At 33.6% G+C, this 21702-nt stretch overlaps 1 protein-coding gene across 1 annotated transcript in view; it reads left to right on the top strand.

The window, feature by feature from the left end:
- The window catches only part of LOC118205105 (uncharacterized), a 366244-nt gene that overhangs the window by 307663 nt on the left and 36879 nt on the right, over positions 1–21702 (top strand). Inside the window, exon 2 of the mRNA XM_085822858.1 lies at positions 11375–11534. Coding sequence (XP_085678984.1) covers positions 11523–11534 — 12 coding nt within the window. The 5' untranslated portion in view covers positions 11375–11522. The remainder of the gene's footprint in view (positions 1–11374; positions 11535–21702) is intronic.

The raw sequence follows: 21702 nt of genomic DNA, 5'->3' as shown, positions 1-21702 counted from the left end.
GGTGAATCGTTCACTCTGTGGTATCAAACCACACTAAATTCTGCACTCGGTGAATCGGTGGTATCAAAGTGGAATAAGGTTTAGCTATCGTCTGCAACATTAAAAATGTTCTTTTCTTTAAAATGTCGCTGAACAATAAACAATGGATCGAAAGCTATATTTTTAAGCTGTCCGAAAAGAAATACTATTATTCAATTATTTAAAAAAGATGTGAAAATTATCGTTTTAATATTTCCACACGTCAAATAAGTGACATAATTAATTTGAAAAGAAAGAGACGTCAGAGATAATTGTAACAAAACATGCAAACCACAAATGGCGTTATTATCGTTTATAATACTATGCCAGATTTCAAAACGGGTCAATATATAAAATCACGTATATTTTAGAAAATTTTGAATAAAAACTAATTTTTTTCAGGTACGCCTAAAAATACATTTATTTTAAGTTGATAGCAAAACTTTTATAAATTAAAATTAAAATTTTTTAAATCTATAAATATTACTAAAAAATACAAATTTTAAAAATACAGTGTCTCAAAAAAGTGATGGAACACTTGTGCTTTACAAAAGGAAACTGCAATAAAATAAATTTAAAAAACATGTAAAATTTTTTGTGGGTGTGTTTCATACTTAAATTTAGTAACAATACATAATTAACATACATTTTCTCAAAATACTAATTTAATAAAAATACAATTGTTTAGAACGGAGCAAAAAATGGTTCACATAAGTGATGGGAAACCATTAGATACTACTACGTACTATGCAACAAAAATCGTCTGAAGTAAGCAATAAAAATATTTTTTGGGGTTTTTATTTTTACTCAGCAATTGGCAATAATTTATAAAATCGTCTGCAGTATTTCTCTCCAGTTTGTTTTGGAATGTTTGTGTTTTTTTATCTCTGTGCAGCCATGAATGCTAAACGAAAAGAAACTTCGCCTGGAATTCGAAAATTAGTTATTAATTTGCATATTGAACGTGTAAAATCTATTAGAGAAACTACTGAAACAGTTAACTTAAGTCTTTCAACAGTTTTCAATATCATTAAACGATATAAAAAGAATCATATGATTCAGGATAAAAGAAGACCTGGCCGACCATCAAAGCTATCCAATGGAATAAAGCGAATTATCGTTCGAAATATTTTAAAAAAATCCAAGAATGAGTGCTCCTAAAGTTGCTGCTGATTTACAAGCATTATATGGAGTAATTGTTAATTCTGAGACTATTAGAAGAGTAATTCGATCTGCTGGATATCACGGTAGAGCAGCCAGGAAAAAATTCTTCCTAAGTGAAAACAATCGAAAACTCAGACTGGTCGCAAAATCCAACATAAATAAGAATTCTGATTACTGGAATGAAATTATATTTGCTGATGAGAGTAAATTTAATATATTTGGTTCTGACGGTAGAATATTGGTGTGGAGAAAACCCAGGGAAGAATTTCGCAAACGGAACTTGGTGCCAACAGTAAAACATGGTGGAAGAGGAGTTATGGTATGGGGGTGTATGTCGTCCGCTGGAGTAGGTAATCTTGTTTTTATTGACAGTATAATAGATCAGTACAAGTATATTGACATTTTAAATCAAAATTTGAAATCTTCAGCACGAAAATTGAACCTTCATAACGATTTTAAATTCTACCAGGACAATGACCCCAAGCACACTGCTTTGAACGTTAGACTCTGGCTGCTGTATAACTGTCCTGAAATAATAAGAACACCCCCACAATCTCCACAATTAAATCCCATAGAGAATATTTGGCAAGAATTGGAATCAAGAATTCGCAAACACACCATTTCTTCAAAACAACAATTAAAATCGTAGCTTCAAGAAGAATGGGGTAAAATCACTCCAGAAATCACAAAAAAATTAGTCGAATCCATCCCAAGAAGATTAAATCATGTTTTAAAAGTAAAAAGAAATCCAACAAAATATTAAAACCTTTTAAAAAGTAAAATTTTTGGATAAATATTTGATGGAAAAGTAAGTGTCCCATCACTTAAGTGAGCCATTTTCTGCTCCGTTCTAAACAATTGTATTTTTATTAAATTAATATTTTAATATTTTGAGAAAATGTATGTTATGTAATAATTGTTACTAAATTTAAGTATGAAACACACCCACAAAAAATTTTACATGTTTTTTTTAATTTATTTTATTGCAGTTTCTTTTTGTAAAGCACAAGTGTCCCATCACTTTTTTGAGACACTGTAAATCAGAAAATATCTGCGAATTTTATTTGGAATGAACCTACATATCGAACTGAGAAAGAAAGAATCAAGTAAGTTTAATAAAGAAAAAGAAATATTAATAAATATATAGCAAATTCAACTAACACTGAGGGGCAAACATTTTGAGAGCTTATTTTTTAAAAACTTTTCGAGCGATTTTTACAAAACTTAGCACTTTGGCATAATTTGAGTCTTCGAATCGAAATATGGGAAAAAATTGGTATGATATTTCAGAAGGTCAAAATACCTATGTTAGAATAATGTTATATATAAATCTAATACATATCCTAAATCGCGCTTTCGAGACACGGAGAATGCGAGTTTAATTTCGACAGTCGGTCCAGTAGAACGGGTGATACAGAACTGTTCACTTTCTTTTTACGCGACGTCTACCTGTGTACATATAGAAGATGTTTACAAATTTTTGTAATGATTTTGGTTTTCTGCATGAAATTAAACATTAATTTTAGGATACAAACGTGACTGGTATCAAACTGGAATAAGGTTTAGCTATCGTCTGCAGCATTAAAAATATTCTTTTAGGCTAATCTTTAGAATATGGTAACAGGTAGTTTGGCGACATTTTGGTAAGGCGATAAAGGTTACTAGCTAGGACTTTAGCAATAATCTGAGAAGTACACAGTTCGAATCACAGATTATTTTGTCTCAGAGAAATGAGAGATCATGAGACATGTCATGTGACATTTTCCGGATAATTTCAGTCGGGATTTTAGCTAATAAGCACTCAGAAACAATTTCGCTGCTAAAGTGCAGAATCATCTACTTATTTGTTTGGCGCTTTTTACAAGAGTAAGAAGAATTGGATTTTTGTCAATTTTCTTTGACTTTTTAAGTGAAAATAGGTCGATGTGTACATGGATAAAGTCAAAAATGGGCGCAATGCCATTTTTGTGCAATTCTGGAATGTTTTTTTAAGTGAAAATAGGTCGACGTGTACATGGATACCGTGTATATGCAATTCTTAAAAACGCGGCAAGCAGTGGGCTATTCTACACTTTCTTCCAATTTCGCACCTAATCTTCGTCATGATTAAGCATTTTTGTTCCATAAAAGTTCAAGTATAAGCATAATTCGGCTAGCAGATTGTTGAGTTAAAAAAAAAAAAGCCTTTACTTCGTGAAAACAAAAATGGCGTCCAAAAGAAAACTAGCAGGTTGCTGTAGCAGAGTTGGTCGCCAAAGGTTCGCCAAAAAATCGCCAAGTTACCATAATGTAAAGATTAACCTTCTTTTCTTTAAAATGTCGCTGAACAATAAGCAATTGATCAAAGGCTATATTTTTAGCCGTCCGAAAAAAAAAATACTTTTATTCAGTTATTAAAAAAAATGTGAAAAGCATTGTTTAAATATTTATAAGTGACAATTAATTTGAAAGGAAAAAAACGTCAAATTTTACATTGGATTGGGAAAATGGCAGAACAACCATACCCAACACGTACAGATTTTATTAAGTCGCATCTCATATTTTAAAGGAAAATCCATCCGCCCAAAGAGCTATTGCAAAATCTTTAAATATCTCTGAATCTGTAAGAACAAGGAACAAAATTATAAAATCTTATTTAAAGCTAATCAAAACAAAAAAAAAAAAAAACAGGATGTTTATCGCCTAACGCCTAAATATGTTTCTCGACGTAAGGCTATATAAAGATTGCCGATAGAAAATATTTTGGAAGGTAAGAAATAAAAAAAATATATTATAATTGATGACGCTTGTATATACTTATCTGATTGCTATTGAACAAGATCGATTTAATGCCGAAAAAGAGGAGAAAAAGACTTAATATATTGGTTCAAAGAAAACAAGGAAAGCTCTAAAGGTTTTTATGATTATTACTGGATTCTCATATAACGGAAAACGTAAAATAAAGAACGTAGAAAAAAATCTCAAAATTAATTCGGATTACGATCAGAAACATGTTTAACATCTATTTTTAACCCGGCGGAAGTCGCACCAAGAAAAGTTACTAGAGTAGGCGCATGGGGTATCACATACCCCAGTATTTAAAATATGATCAAAATAGTTTTATTTTGTTTTAAAGCTGTTTTTCTTGTTCTAGTGTATTATAAATACGTGAATAATGATTGGGTTTCAAAAAATTAATTTCCGAAATAATCTTAGAGTTAAAATTAAGATAAATGAAAATAATAAAAAATAAACATCATGCCTCTAAATTTCATTGCATCTCTAATACACAATGCTTATTTTATTTCTTTACACTTTGAACGAAATACATTCATGTGTTCTTGGCACAGAATGTTTTCACATTTTGAACATTGCATTCACGTTCTTCTGTCCTTGGTGCGAGGGCAATTTATCACATCTTTCATACTTAGTTGTTTCAAATTTCATGTATTCGTTTTAATTCTTCGTCGGAACTTTTGCTTTTGTTTTGCATGCACTACGTCAGTTTCTTGGTAAAGTATTAATCTCTGATTCTTTGTTCAATACATTTTTTTCATTAATTGTAATGCTAAGTCCTTCAAAAACAGACTTCTGTTTCTAGTTGCTAATCCACCAACCAGAAGCAGTTGAATGTAATATAATTCAAGCATTTATTACAGCAGTATTCAGTGCAGGAAAGAAAATTACCATTGGCCACCTCCTTGTTATACTGGCAATTGAGTAATTGGCTGACATTTCATTCCCCATATCCACTGCTCCTTTAGTCATATTATAAAAACCTATAATTCCTGATGTTTTATTTTCTCCAATAGTATCATCTATAGTACGATCGTTGTATAATGTTAAAAGCATAAGAACAGTTTTTCCTTTTTTAGGAGCATTAGGAATTAATGTTTTATCTTTTGCGAAACCAAAAACAGTGTAGAAAATATTCCTAGTTTCATCTTCAGTTTCCGAAATGCAATCTTCATCGCTTTCAAATATTTCTAATAAATCTCACAGGCGTTGCATCTTCAACTCATAGGGAGTCATTCTTTTTACCATAATGCGGTTAGAAAGTTTTAAGAATTTAATGTCAAGTACTTTAAAATCACTTGAGAGTAGAAATATTTACTGTTACACTCTAGAAATAAATTTCTGAACTAAATATTCAGTCAGAAAAACACTTACGCGGACAGGCGCGTGGGGTGTCTCATACGCCAGTTCCAACAAAATACCGATAAAACTTTTTCTGAAACACACAGGCAAAGAAAAAGCGATTCTGAAAGTCAACCACAACTAGAAACTCAGCTACTGAGTGCAGCATAGAATTTTAGATTCACAAGTTAGTAATATTCCACTTTTATGTAGGGGTGGGGTATGATACACCCCACGCGCTTTCCCGTGGGCTAAAGAAGAAATTCTATCTCTGTATCCAAACAAGCTTCAGTTTGTTAAGTTCCATCAGGATAAGGCTCCAAGCCCTACCTCTAAATCTACTGCTCTATTTTTTTTTTTTTTTTTTTTTTTGAAAAAAATCGGAAACGAAATCCAAATTAAAGACATTCCCTTTAAATGCATCCCACCCAAACCCCCAATGTGTCTGCTATGGATAACTGTGCATTTGGACATTTAAAAAAAGCGCTCTTTTAAACACTAGGATGGTCTCGGGAAGATTGTGAAGGAAGAGTGAAAAAAAATCAACCTTGATATTTTAAAAAGGCTTTTATCTTGGAAATCAAGATGCAGTATGATAGTTCAAATAGAAAGGACTATCAGACTGAATATATTAGAAAATAAAATTATAAGTTTTGTTTGTATATAAATCTTCGCAAAGTCGTTACAAAAATGTGTGAACACTCTCTGAATATGCGAGGTATGACAGAAAAAAAACGAGACTGGTCCAATAAATCATTGTACTTACAGAATCAGATCTATCATCTTCAAAGTAGCCCCTTCATCATTCCCAAACTTCTGCATTCGATGCTGCCATTGTTGGTAATAGTTCTGTAACGAGGTTTATGGAAGGCCTTTCAGGAGATTCTCCGTTTTTGGCTGAACCTCTTCAGCTGAGGTAAAATGGCTTTCCTTTAAGGAAGATTTAACTTTAGGAAATAAAAAGTCGCATGGAGCCAAATCAGGTGAATAAGGAGGATGCCCCATCATAGTAATGTTTTTGCTCGTCAGAAACTGCTTGACAGATAGGGCTGTGTGAGCGGGTGCATTGTCCTGGTGCAACAGCCATTCATCATTCCACAACTGTGGCCTTTTTTTTTCCTAATTTCTTCACGAAGTCTTTTTAGTACTTCAGTGTAATAGTGTTGATTAACAGTTTGACCACTGGGAACCCACACGATCATTACAATTCCATTAATGTCGAAGAAGACAGTTAACAATACCTTGAATTTTGATTTTGACATGCGTGTTTTGTCCCTTCCTTCTGAAAACCGCTTATCCCATTCAAATACACGTGCAGAAGACAAAATTTCATCTCCTTAAGTTGAAATGTTCCTGTGGCTGATTTCGTAAGTTTTGCAAGAAACTTGATGTTGATTCGCTGTTCGGTTTTTACATTAGACATTTTTTCCGGCAGAATACAGTTACACATGTTCGCATACTCCCAATCAGTGTGATCGATTAAGTCGAAAGTGGCCGCATGGACAGAGGAGATGTGTAGGATGACGTCACCAAAACAGTTTTTGCCAACCTCACTCTTTATTCAAGCTACACACTTTTAGTATCGAATTTTTGGTAAAAGTTTACAACTGGGTGCCCCTTGTTTCTTGGCGATTCTTTTTTGATGCCAAGATAGGCGCCAGGTAAGCACAATTTCAAGATGGCTGCTGCACAAAAACCAAAATAAGAAGTCAAAGAATTGCACAACATCTGTGTCCATGTACACATCGATCTGTTTTTACTTAAAAGAACATCCTAGAATTGCACAAACTAGGCATTGCGCACTGCCTTAAATATGTCCATGTACACATGAATCTATTTTCATTTAAATAAAATCCGGAAGCTAAAACAACGTGGTAATCAGAAGTGAGGTTTTATCGCCAAAATTTTAAAACAATTGTCGCCAATCGAAGGGGCACCCAATTCTACACTAGAGTTGTGTGTGTGTGTATTTTATCCGCTAGATCCTGCGTGTAATAATATCATTTCATATAAATCCTATAAAAACATATATATCATATGATGAAAATAGAACCATAAACTTCGCCAATATTTATGTTTAATCCTCTTAACGAAGATTTCATGCGACATATAAAATGATTAGATTAATTAATTTTCGTAGGTGTTATGAAAAAATATAATTTAATTAAAATTAATCCTTCATCAAAATCGATTTAAGCTACTGTACGAATATCGTTAAACAATGCTTTAAACAATTTGTAACACTATACTTTACACAAAATTAATGTTAACGGAAAATAAGTGACTTTTTACGCTCAACTCCTACACAAGTCATCATATTAACGGAAAAAATACAGATTTAAAGATTAAAGGGATGAAAAAAGTAAGCTAGCACTTTCTAATGTTACAATCAGCTTATTTCTCTTCCAAGTAATAAGGAAAATTGATATCTCCGCAGTTAATTCACGAATGAATTACCTAAGTGAATTTGATAACCCTGAATTAGATATAACTCGTTCGTGAATTGACTTGACAGTTCTCAATGAAATTTTTAGTTATTTCGGAACTGTTATTTTAAAATACTTCGCATTTTTATTTTTTTACACGTACTTTTAAATGTTCTTTAACTTTACTCGGAAGCATTTCGTATCTTTAATTAAGGAATTAGCTAACAGTTTTTCAATTTGCTTGGATTTGATTGGCGGAAATTTATTGTTATTTATATTAGTTATTAGTCCAAAGAGGCATTGAGATCCTCAGGGCTATTAGTCTCAAAACGGCATTTTGCGTCGTTTCATTTTCTGCGTTAGTTCACTTTTCAAACTGTTGCCACGAAATATTATCGCCGGGTATTATATTTAAAGAAACAAAATTAAGAAGAATCTGCATGAACGCATAAATTTTTCTCACATTGTGAAAAAACGACGGTACATAGAGCCGTAAAATTTTGAATAACTAAAAATTTATTTTGGTCCTACTGGATAAAAAGACACTGAAGATCCAGAAACTGACTTAATTCAGTATTCTACTAAGATTCAAACGTAAACCAATATGGCTGCTATGGTAAAAAATAATTAGGCTTAAGCGCACTTAATCAACTTCTAAATTGTTGATAATTCTATAACTACATTACTAATTCTACAATACGATGTTTCTCGCGTTGGGAAAAAGCAACGTTACCTAGAGCTATTGAATTTATATATAAATATAAAATGATTAGATTAATTAATTTTCGTAGGTGTTATGAAAAAATATAATTTAATTAATTTTTTTAATTAAAAAATATAATAATGAATTTTGAATAACGTAGTCTTCCAACCGAACATGGGTACTTGGAAAGCCGAATTTTGAATTTCGAGTTTGTTTTATCATCTATTTAAAATTTTAACGAATTTTTTATTAACAAACTCGACAATTTCAATGAGCGAGCAATGGACGAAAAAAAAACCTATGGACGTAAAAACGAGCAATGGACGTAAAAAAAAACCTATTTATCTCCAACGAGGCTGTGTATCAGAAATTCTAAGGATATGCCATTTTTAAATATTTTGCTGTTGAAATGAATTTTATGTGGTTTAAGTGCAAAGAATATGATATTTAATAAATAAAGGTAACACACAAAACGTTAAAAAAACGCCCTTTTGGACGTAATATAACATCTGAAAGCCTTCAGATTTTTCTTTTTTGTTTTAGTTTTAAATAATTATTCAGTTCACATTATTGCTGCTTTTAGCTTGTAATTATGAATAAATAATTCAATTAGTAATAATTTCGAGTATGTTTACACACTGATATTCATTTCACACGATTCGGATTTAACACAGATTAATAAATTTACTTTTTGATGAGATTCATTTGGATCTAACACGACTCAGAGGGGGAAATTTAATTTCGAAAACTTATCCCTTTTCATGAAAACTAAAAAATTTACATTTACAACAAAAATTCTGCGTTTGCTAAAGTAGTATTGCTAAAGTCGTTTGAGTCGTAGAATCGAAATATGGGAAAAATTGGCATGTCATTTCAAAACAAATCCGATTTTGTGTCAAAATACCTATATAAGAACAATGATATATATAAATTTAATATATATCCTAAGTCGAGCTTTCCTGGCATTAAAAAAAGCAAGTTGAATTTTGTGAATCGCGCAGTAGATCGGGTGTGTGTGTATTTAATTATGGCAAAGCACACTAGGGCTATCTGCCTAAGGGGAGAGATGCCTTCGTGGAGGACTTTCTAAGGGAAACTGGCTCGTATACACGTTACACATGGGGAAAACCACGAAAACACCCATGCAGCCAGCCCGTTCGCGGGATTCGAACCTCGGACCGAACTACGAGTGTTCAGCGACTTTACCGCTCGGCCGCTGGTGGGCCCGCAATAGATCGGGAGATATAGAACTGTCCCATTTTTTTTTCGCAATGTACGCAGGAAAATTTCCAGAATTAAAATCAGATGATTACAATTACACCCCAGATGTACAGAAAGAGCACTTTGCCATTGGACGTCAAGAACAAAATATTTCAAGATGAGAAAGATTTCTTACTAATAACGCGAAGTAATGCATTTGCTTTAAGAAAATTACAATGAATAATTTCTCGTTAATAAGCACGCCCGTAAGTTCCTAAGCAGGGTCAAATCACTCTTTATTAAGCTAACTGATTTCATTTTTTAAAAAAATATTTTATCTGTATTTAATTGCTTCGCTTTCCTGTAACTGAAGTACTCTCTTTTGGAGGCTAATTTGCGCTGAATAACTTCATTTTTAGCAGCTAAAAAAGTCATTAACCACCATCACATATTTATTCTTTAATTTTTTTTTTTTTTTTTTTTTTTTTTTTTTTTTTTTTCGTGTGTGTTTTAATGGGAATAAATTCCCTTTTGGTTTCTTTATACGAAGTGATTGTATGTATTAGCGGTCGCGCAAAAAGATAACGCGCGTGGTGACCTTTCCTCCCGATACCTAAGAATCTGTTGAAGATTTCATCAGATAGCAGGCACTCGTGAAAAAAATTCTGGCGTTGCCTCATCATTGATGTTCAACATCTTACAACTCATAAACTAAGCATCTTCCTCTATACGGCTATGGACATTTTTTCCACGTTGTTAACGACAGAATAACCTGCCAGCATTTGGAGACGACATTATTCAAGCACATTTTGTATAATATTTTCCATTTTTTATAAACATTTCACTATTAGACTACTTTAACGTAACATATTATGGGCTTTAACTTTTAAGGTATTTCTCCCACTTCCCTAGTGTGCTTTCGTGGTGTAACGGTAGCACGCTGGGCCGGTATTCCAGAGGTCCGTGGTTCGATTCCCGGCGAAGGCGGTTGTATATTTTTCCTCTTTTCTGCTTCCAATTAACCTAATGACATTATAAGTGGCGCCCGAATTAAAAGGGTTGTGGATGATGATTCTCCGCACCCAGGATTTGGCGACTAGATCCCCTAAAACCCAAGTCGCCCTTTAAAAAGGGGAGTATATAAGGTATTTTCTCCCACTTCCCTAGCGTGGCTTCGTGGTGTAACGGTAGCACGCTGGGCCGGTATTCCAGAGGTCCGTGGTTCGATTCCCGGGGAAGGCGGTTGTATATTTTTCATCTTTTCTGCTTCCAATTAACCTAATGACTCCAATTAACCTAATGCAGACAGTGACCATGTTTCAAACATCGCGAGCGCAAAGTTTCGTGAAGATTGGAATAGTTTGGTTTACTTAGTTATGGCAAAGCACTATTTAGTTATGGGCTATCTGCCTAAGGGAAGGAATACCTTTGTGGAGGACCTTCTCAGGAAAATATGCTCGTATACACGTTGTACATGGGGAAAACCACGAAAATACCCATCAAGCCATTCCGTTCGCCAGGTATTCCAAACCCGACCGAACTACCAGTTTTCAGTGACATTACTGCTCAGCCGCTGGTCGGCTCAAGATCGAATAAAAACTATAGATTTATATTAATTATACACAAACAAACGGGAAATTTTCTTTATATATAGAGAGAGAGAGTGAGAGAGAGATTTGTTTTAAATTTCAGCTTGTTATTTCCATTCTTGACACTTGATAATTTGAATTCCCTATTTTCTTTCCAGGGCAAACGACAGCGATACTTCTCCCCGCATGGATATCAGAAAGTGGGGGAGTCCCTGTAGGTGGCGCTCTATACATCTACTTTTCCTTGCCTTTTGCCTACTCAGGTTGGAATATGCAACAGCCTCGGAGAGCGGTTACGCTTCCCAAATGGAAAACCAGGTAAAAATTTCGAATTCTTTTTCAGATATCATTTTGTAAGTTTTCCCCTTATTGTTCTCCCCTGGGGGTCGAAGTAGAGTACTCTGCGCAGTGTTGGCTAGGATCTGTACCTAGGCAGTCTCGGCCACCGGCGTATAATATTTTTGAACTTGGCGGTTCCTGATGGTCCATGGGGTAAGTCTATACTTGCTCTTCATGGGCCGGGAGGTGTTAGTCCCCTCCACCAGGGTATTGGTAGCCAAATAGCAAACTGGACCATTGAGAGTCTGGTCACTGCTGTCCTTGGTATTCCATGTAAAGCCTAAGGAGAGGGGCATCCCGTGTAGTGCTGGCAGGTAGCCTCAATCAACGGCCAGACATCGCTCCAAGTTGTCATCGCCCACCAAACCGTTGTCTCGGTCCAGCCGGGACGGTGGTCTTGACTGGTCCGTGTTTAGCGGTGGGCTTGCTGTTCGTTGAGCGATCAGCGGAGGGAGTTCTAAATTTGTTGGTCTCTCGGGAATGTGAGACCCCGGGCCCAGCAGGGGTGTTTTTCCATCCTTAGGGTGGCTTCTGACTGATTTCAGTCCCTGTAGTGCTTTTAAGTTAGCGAGGCAGGTATAAATTTAGTTAGTTAGTTAGTTCCCCTTATTGTTTGTATTAGTATTACACTTTCTGTTTGCGCCTAAGCACTGCAGCTGATATATTTCAATAGGAAAAATTCATATGCTTGAGAAAAACTGAGCCATTTTCTTGTTCTGTTAGAGTAGTTCTGGGTTAAGTAACAGAAGCGAAAACAGTTCTGTATTTATACGAGTTTTAAATATATGTGATGTTCCATGTCGTGATTGTGGTTTTTGTTTGTAGTTTTTTGTTAGATGTGCTTCCTCATTTTTAATTAATTTTTTTATTTATTGTTTGGGGGGGCGGCTGAGCCGCTGGCTGCCCTCGTTTGTGGAAAGACAGGGCCGCTTCTTTGGAGCTATGGAGACACTCGTGCCCAGGTGGGTTAAAGGGAGCCTCCAGTTCTTATAATTTTTATATATGGTTGCTTATTACGATCAACGATCCAGATCATTGCATCTTTGACAGGAACAAACAGTCAAAGGATATAGTAATTCAGATCTCCAAAAGCACCACATGACCACAATTCTTCGTTCTTCAGTACAAAGCAAAGCAAATGAACAGCAAAGGCCCAGTGAAACATTTTTATAAAGGCAGCGTGTTTTCTATGAATGAAACTGGTTCGAATGACATAGTAGTACAAAAGAAGACCATAATATGAGACATATGATGAGTCACTTAAGTAATATGGTTGGCTGTCGATTGTTTTATATGGTTGGCTGTCGGTTGATTGTTTTCGGCTGTTAATCTGCTGTCTCCAACAGCGGATCTAAATAATAATAATAGAAAAGTTCCAGTGAATCTAAATTTCTTAAACGTAGCGTACTTCAGCTTTAGATTAGTATTATACCATAGTTATAACATCGTCGGATAAACAAAACTTGTTCTCGGCTAAATACTTGCTTATATACATACAACTATGCACAAATTACATTTGAGAAAAACTTTAGAATATATTTTCACTACAATAGAGCTCGCAAACCCACGTCTCCTCTTCCCTTTTCCCAATCTCAATATCTTCTTACTCCCGGCCTGGGGGGGGGGGAGTTCCGCCCTGTCTTCTGGCGGAGGCGAGAAGAGGGTTCTCTGCCCGTTCTTTGAGGATGGGTGAACGAAGGAATGCTCTTCAGAGAAAGCGAACGTTACAGTATTAAATTTATATAAACTGCTCAAATGATTTCCAACTACAGAATTTCTCAAAATCATGTATAGAAGTTTTACAAAAGTGTTCTCAGCTCATTCATAAATCACAAGATATGGGATTTATCTTATACATTTTGCTGTTTTTCATAAGATGTGGGAAGATTTATCTTACATAGCTTGCTGCTTTTCATAAGATATGGGATTTATCTTACATAGTTTGTTGTTTTTCATAAGATATGGAATTTGTCTTATATAGTTTGTTATTTTTCATAAGATGTGGGATTTATTTTACATAGTTTGTTGTTTTTCATAAGATATGGAATTTGTCTCATATAGTTTGTTATTTTTCATAAGATGTGGGATTTATCTTACATAGTTTGTTGTTTCTCATAAGATATAGGAGGATTTATCTTACATAGTTTGTTGTTTTTCATAAGATATAGGAAGATTTATCTTACATAGTTTGTTGTTTTTCATAAGATATAGAAGGATTTATCTTGCATAGTTTGTTGTTTTTCATAAGATATAGGAGGATTTATCTTACATAATTTGTTGTTTTTCATAAGATATAGGAGGATTTATCTTACATAGTTTGTGTTTTTTCATAACATATGAGATTTTCCTTAATATTAATATTAATTTAGAAGTCAAAGAACAAAAATCAAATATATTTTCAAATTTTCACAGGACTAGTTTCGATGGTTTTACTGAACCACCATCCTCAGCTCTGAAAGCGCAAATTAACGAGATAAGATATAATGATTAGATAAGGTAAGAAAGGCCTGGACAGGAGATAAGCTACTGGCGCCATCTGTTGATGAAACCAGAACTAAAACATAATTTCTTTAAAGCCTGAAGGCAAAGATGGAGAAGGCTGAAGACTTGAGGCATATGTTAGAAAAAAGAAAACCCGGAAAACTTCTGTTGCCCAATATTGTTGGTCGGAAAATCACACTTTCAATTTTTCTGTTGCCAAAATCATTCAAAAAAAATCTTCCATTGTTAAACTGGATTTTATAGAGGCAGTTCACATTCAAAAAATCTTTCTGTTCTAGTTAACGACCCTAATTCCATCTATCTTTGCCTTCAGCCTTTAAAGAAATTATGTTTCGTTCTGGTTTCATCAACAGATGGCGCCAGTCGCTTATCTCCTGTCCAGGCTTTCTTATCTAATCATTATATCTTATCTCGTTCAGTTGCGCTTTTGCAGCTGAGGATGATGGTTCTGTAAAACCATCGAAACTAGTCCTGTGAAAATTTGAAAATATATTTGATTTTTGTTCTTTGACTTCTAAATTAATATTAATATTAAGGAAAATCTCATATGTTATGAAAAAACACAAACTATGTAAGATAAATCCTCCTATATCTTATGAAAAACAACAAATTATGTAAGATAAATCCTCCTATATCTTATGAAAAACAACAAACTATGTGAGATAAATCCTCCTATATCTTATGAAAAACAACAAACTATGCAAGATAAATCCTTCTATATCTTATGAAAGACAACAAACTATGTAAGATAAATCCTCCTATATCTTATGAAAAACAACAAACTATGTAAGATAAATCCTCCTATATCTTATGAAAAACAACAAACTATGTAAGATAAATCCTCCTATATCTTATGAGAAACAACAAACTATGTAAGATAAATCCCACATCTTATGAAAAATAACAAACTATATGAGACAAATTCCATATCTTATGAAAAACAACAAACTATGTAAGATAAATCCCACATCTTATGAAAAATAACAAACTATATAAGACAAATTCCATATCTTATGAAAAACAACAAACTATGTAAGATAAATCCCATATCTTATGAAAAGCAGCAAGCTATGTAAGATAAAAGCTATGTAGATGAAAAAATACCGCTCAATTTTGTTGTTTGACTTCTAAACGAATATTTGTTCGGCGTTTTATTGTATCTTAATTACCGTACACAGTTTGTGGTTTTTCATAAGATATGAGATTTATCTTATATATTATGTTGTTTTTCATAAGATATGGAGAAACTTTGTAAATACAAAGACCTAAATTTTATTTCGCTACCGCGAAACAAAATGTCTGATCACTAAACGTTAAATATAAGGTATTTCACACTTGTAAGCGCAAAATTCTGGTGATATTACTAATTTCATGGAACCGATTAGCAAAATTAATAATGAATACTGTTTTGTAGTCTATGGAGGCATTAATTATCGAAACAAGCAACTTTTATTTCATGGTTTCTCCCAAAATGTTGAGCAAAATCTGCTAAATTTTTTTATTGGTAAACACCAAAAAACTTATCTAAATCAATAAATTAGTTTTGAAATATCTCGACTAATTCTGCTCGTAAATCTTAGAAATGCTTTCTATTTAATTTATTAAACATAACGAACATTTCATTAAATGAACCTTTTTTCTTTCATGGACCAAATAATAAGTTGCATTTTATATGTACAGAACTTTCCCTCCTCTAAACTTACACTGTTATCTAAGTACAAAGTTAGCTATCATATTTTCGAAACTTTGTAATTTTTCCTTCTCTAATTTGCACTGTTATCGTAGGTATAGTGTTAGCTTCCATATTTAAAAAACTTTGGAAGTATACATGTAAACTCAAGCCATAAGAATTGAAACCATTCATTATTATTTATTATGACCAAATAATATATTTCCAGAAACTTCCCTGCTCTAATTTACACAATTATCATAATTATCATTATTACAATTAGCATCCTATTTTGCGAAATTTTGAAAGTATAAATCTAGAATCAATATAAAGAACAATCAAGCGTGTACCACCTTACCTCAAGTGTGCTTTTAATGAACTCTGAGACTTGTTTTTCTTTTCGTAATTCTTTTCACACTTCCTTTGGGGATATAATAAGCATAGAAGCACATACAGGAAAAACTAGAATAAGAAATAAAATAAATGCAATAAATCTGCATTAAAAACTATTATTTTATTATGTCAGAACACATTAACGAAATACAACCGACAAATAAATTAAAAGAGATAAAATAAAAAAGAGGGGAAAATAAAATATATTTAAGAAAGATGCAATATAAAAAGCGTCAGAAAACACAAAAACAGAATTAGCGAAAACAAATAAAAAGGAAAAACGTTTTTAAATCGTGGTTAGTAACAAACTAATAAAAAGTGCAAAACAATATGAACAAATAGGAAGAAAAATTAATATCAAAATAACAGAAGTTCCAACAAAGTAAAATCTTAAAGATCAATTCAGAAACGAATCACTAACAGAATTACACATGAAACTAACAAAAACAAATTCTGAAATGTTTCAGATTTTAAATTACGTCCAAAGGGGCGTTTTTTAACATTTTGTGTGTTACCTTTCTTTATTAAATATCATGTTCCTCGCACTTAAACCATAAGATCCAGTGCAACAGCAATATCGCAAAATAGTTTTAAAACGAGCATATCTTTAGAATTTCCGATACAGAGACTCACGCGCTGGAGATAAAAATGTTTTTTCTGCACAACGTTGCCATTGCTCGCTTTGAAATCCTTGAGTTTGTTAATCAAAAATTCGTCAAAGTTTTAAAAAATAGGAAATCGATCATAAAACAAATTTCAAATTTCAAATTTGGTCTTCCACATGCTCATATTCGTTGGAGGATTTCGTCATTCAAAATTCGATGGCTCTATGTACCATTGTTTTATCACAATGCGAGAAATATACATACATTTATGCAGATTTTTCATTATTTAATTTCTTCAAATATAATGCAGGACTCTAACATTTTGTGGCAACAGTTTGAAAAGTGAACCGACATTTATGAGTCCGACGCAAAATGCCAAAACGAAACTAATAGTCCTTCGGGATTCAAATCCCTTTGGACTAAAAATCTATAATAAAACAAATTCCAAATTTGGGATTTCAGATGCCCATATTCGCAGTAGGATTTCGTCATTCAAAATTCGATGGCTCTATGTACCATTGTTTTATCACAATGCGAGAAATAGACAATCATTTATGCAGATTTTTCATTATTTAATTTCTTCAAATATAATGCAGGACTCTAACATTTTGTGGCAACAGTTTGAAAAGTGAACCGACATTTATGAGTCCGACGCAAAATGCCAAAACGAAACTAATAGTCCTTCGGGATTCAAATCCCTTTGGACTAAAAATTAAAATATTAATAAAAAAATCAGAACCTTATAAATATCGAAAAAGAAATTAGGAGAATCAGAACATTAGCGAAGAATAAAATAAAAAAAAAAAGTGAAACGGGGAGAGGAGGAAAAAATAGAAAATTTTGACTCCTTGAAAAAGAGAAATTTACGAGCTGCTAGGAGCTCTTACTCAAAGCTAAGATTAATTTATATTTTCCTAATTAAAACGAAAGGCTGAAAGATGTCACCATTTCATCATCATTTCATCTTTGTTATTCAATTATAAGACATGAACAAATGTACTTTACTTTTAGAACAAATGTACTTTACATTGTACTGAAATCGGGAATATTTTGGACTATAAAAATATATAAAATTACTATTCTTTAACATTTAATAGCGTGCAAAAAATCGATAAAAATAATCGATAATTGATTTTAAAATCGATAAAAGATGTGCCTAAATGTCATGAGAGTTAAAGTACCTTTTAAGATATTTTCTCCCTTCTTTCTGTGTGCCTTCGTGGTGTAACTGTAAGCACACTCGACGCGTATTCGAGAGGTCCAGGTTAGAGTCCCGGACATTTTTCACACATTGCACATTTTTCACCCCCCCTGCTTCAAAAAACCCTAACGACTCTGCCAACCTACCAATTCGTTCTCGAGTTCGTTGTTTCCTCCATACGGTTCAAGTTGGTACAAAAGTTAAAAAGATGTAGAAGATTAATTCTTAGCATTCATGAACTATCTTCCCAATAATTATTTTTATTGCAACCATAACTGGCATACGTATCAAAACTTTAAGACCTTTGCACACGTGCTACAATAGGTAAGCAGCGAAGGCAAGTATCTTTGCAATCAAAGGAGATATCGTTGGTAAATTCCTCAAAGTAAGACTAAATTCGTCTTTATATTTTCAGATGGTATAAAATTTGAAGACCGTAAAAGCGAAAGCCCTTGAAAATATTCCCCGATTCCCCCCCCCCTTTTTTTTTTTTTTTTTTTTTTTTTTTTTTAATTTCCTACGGCGGGCACAAATAGTTAAAGCGTTGGCCATACTAAGGCCGGAACGGTAGTCATGTTATTATAGATGCTCTAATAGGGGGGCCTCGTATGAGAAGGGACAAATAATTTACATCCATTTTCATCTGAGATTCTAACTCGGAACTATGCTCAAAAATTCCGGCGTATTTAACTCATTGAACATTGCTCAAACATTTAACTCATTGAACATTGCACAAACACAATTTGAACATTACTCAAAAATTCCAGCGTATTTAAAAGAAGGTAGGCTTACATTTAGTAGCTAGTATTGTGATTAATTTTGCCGCCCAACCGGTACAATGGTTAGCGTCGTTGACTGCCTTGCCGAAGGGCCCGGGTTTGAATCCCGAAGAAGGCATGGATGTTTGTAAATTTGTTTGTTTGTGTGCGTGCGGCATGGGAGCATTCTAAATATGCGGGTAGCCGAAAGTCCTCTCAAGAGGTTTCTGGTAGGGGAAGAAGGGAGAACCTCGCATCCGTTCCCCCGGGGTGCTTTCCATCAAAACTGGGGGCGAAAACAACCTTTTAGTTCGGGCGCCACTGTAGAAACTTTAGGTTAATTGGAAGCAGGAAGAATTGGATTGGATTAGATTATTCAATTATGGCAAAGCACACTTGGGCTATCTGCCTAAAGGAAGGGATGCCTTCGTGGAGGACTTTCTAAGGGAAACTGGCTGGTATATACGTTACACATTGGGAAAACCACGAAAACGTCCATGCACCCAGCCCGTTCGTGAGATTCGAACCTCAGACCGAACTACCAGTGTTCAGCGTCTTTACCGCTCGGCCGCTGGTGAGCTGCAGGAAGAATGAAAAATGAGCAAACGCCTTCGCCGGGAATCGAACCACGGACCTCTCAATTACGCGCTGAGCGTTCACACCACCACACCACGAAGGCATGCCAAGAAGCCGGGAGAAATACCTTATAAAACGCTGCATGAAAAACAGAATTTTGTACTAATGCTGGTATCCAGTTTTACAATGAAGTATCAGAGCTTCGAAGTACTCCATACGGATTTAGGATACTTTTCAAAAATTCACACATACTGAAGTCGGGTTCTGGTATTTGGACACCATCATGATGTGCCACCAGTATTTGATAAGGTAGCCGTCTAAGGTAATAAAATTATAATTCTACTAATATTACCTATCGAAGTACAAAATTCGTAACAATGTGTAAGGCAATAACGATGCGATTGTAAATACATAGATTACCAATTTTCACATTCAAGAATTAGTTGAGGTACTCTCAAAAGAGAGTCTGACTTCTGCAATCATTAACCCTATCGATTTCTTTCTCTAGCGCCATTTGAGAAAGATGATTTACTGGAGAAAAATCGTTTGCACAGTACAGAAAGGCCTACAACCTATCGCAGTTCTGAATTCTGTGCAATGATTGTGCAATGATTAATTTCCAATAAACCATATTGAGTTAAAGATGCATGCATAGAGCATACAATTTCTGGTTCTAGTTCGTTATCTCCATTGTGTGGAAGATATCTATTGTCTTGTAAGGCAAGAATTTAAAACCTGTTCGTTTATTTCCTTCCTGTAAAAAGTCAGATCATATTCTCAAGCTGATTACTAATAAAACTGTTGATCACTCAGATGCTAAATATTAAGTATTATGTACATCTTTCACAAAAAATGAAGCAGTTCGACATCTTACGTTCTAATAGTTCTGAATTCTGTGCAATGATTGTGCAATGATTAATTTCCAATAAACCATATTGAGTTAAAGATGCATGCATAGAACATACAATTTCTGGTTCTAGTTCGTTATCTCCATTGTGTGGAAGATATCTATTGTCTTGTAAGGCAAGAATTTAAAACCTCTTCGTTTATTTCCTTCCTGTAAAAAGTCAGATCATATTCTCAAGCTGATTACTAATAAAACTGTTGATCACTCAGATGCTAAATGTTAAGTATTATGTACATCTTTCACAAAAAATGAAGCAGTTCGACATCTTACGTTCTAATAGACCGATTCTCGAAATTTAACTTACGTTTTCCATATCTCGAAAACGTGACTTAGGATATGTATTAGATTTATATATAGCATTGTTCTAACATAAGTATTTTGACACAAAATGGGCCTTTTTCTGAAACAACATACCAATATTTTTCCTTATTTCTATTCTACGACTCAAATTATGCCAAACTGCCAAGGTTTGTAAAAATCGCACGAGTAGTTTTTAAAAAATAGCTCACAGAACTTTAGCTCCTCCATGTTAATTGAACTTAGTATGTATTTATTCATATCTCTTTTTTATTAAACTTATTTGAGTCTTCCTTCCATGTTTCGAAATTCAGATTTATTCCAAATAAATTTCGCTCATTTTTTATGATTTATATTTAAAATTAGCATTTTTAAATAATTTTTATAAATTTTTTGAAAAACATTTTGGATTATAACCTATAAAAGTTTTACTATCCTCTTAAAATAGATGTATTTCTAAGCATCCCTGTAAAAAATTAAGAGGTTTTTATTCAAAAATTCCTAAAATATGCATGAATTTACATTTTGGCGCATTTTGAAGTTAGGCGTATTCGTTCTAAGAGATAATAACGCCAAATGTAGTTTACGCACTTTGTTAAAACTATTTGAAAGTAGGAGCGATAACCTTTTCCGCTGGTATACAATGAACAAAATCCGATGTGTGCACCACATGACTTCCTTGTACGGAATATTAAATTATACCCATTTTTTCTTGCATTTTATTTAAACTTATTGTATTGAATTAAATCTACTTCGTCGATAGCGCATAAGCAAAATAGAATAAATGCACTCTTTAAAATTCACTCTATTTGTTTAAAATAGCGACACTCTGACCCTAGGTTCACTTAACAGCGTTACATTTCGTTCACTTTTTAACTCAGAATGCACAAAATTTATATCATCTTAAGAATTATCTAATCGTTGCCACATGTTCTATTCAAATACTATAATAAATCTAAAACGATATATAAAAGAAATTAACCAAAGAACAACAAAAAAAGAAAGAAACAGCTTTTCACAGACGATTCAGTATTTCTCATTCAATTATTTCAGTTCTCACTTCGCAACAAGGCAAAAATATATTAAAACTCAAGCTGTCTGTATTGAAAATTATGAAGTTAATCTTAAAGACTTATTTCCTCGACAAAATTCCAGAATGGATTAAGCATGACTTAAGTCTCAAAAATAAAAGAAGGCGTTATCTTTGTTATAGCGAAGCTTACTTTCTCTAGATTGACA

The sequence above is a fragment of the Stegodyphus dumicola genome, chromosome 8 (genome assembly GCF_044657685.1).
Source record: "Stegodyphus dumicola isolate Sdum_Otavi_A_Nest chromosome 8, ASM4465768v1".
Lineage (NCBI taxonomy): Eukaryota > Metazoa > Arthropoda > Arachnida > Araneae > Eresidae > Stegodyphus > Stegodyphus dumicola.
Note: the sequence above shows the minus strand (reverse complement) of the source record. Positions and strands in the feature narration are given on the sequence as shown.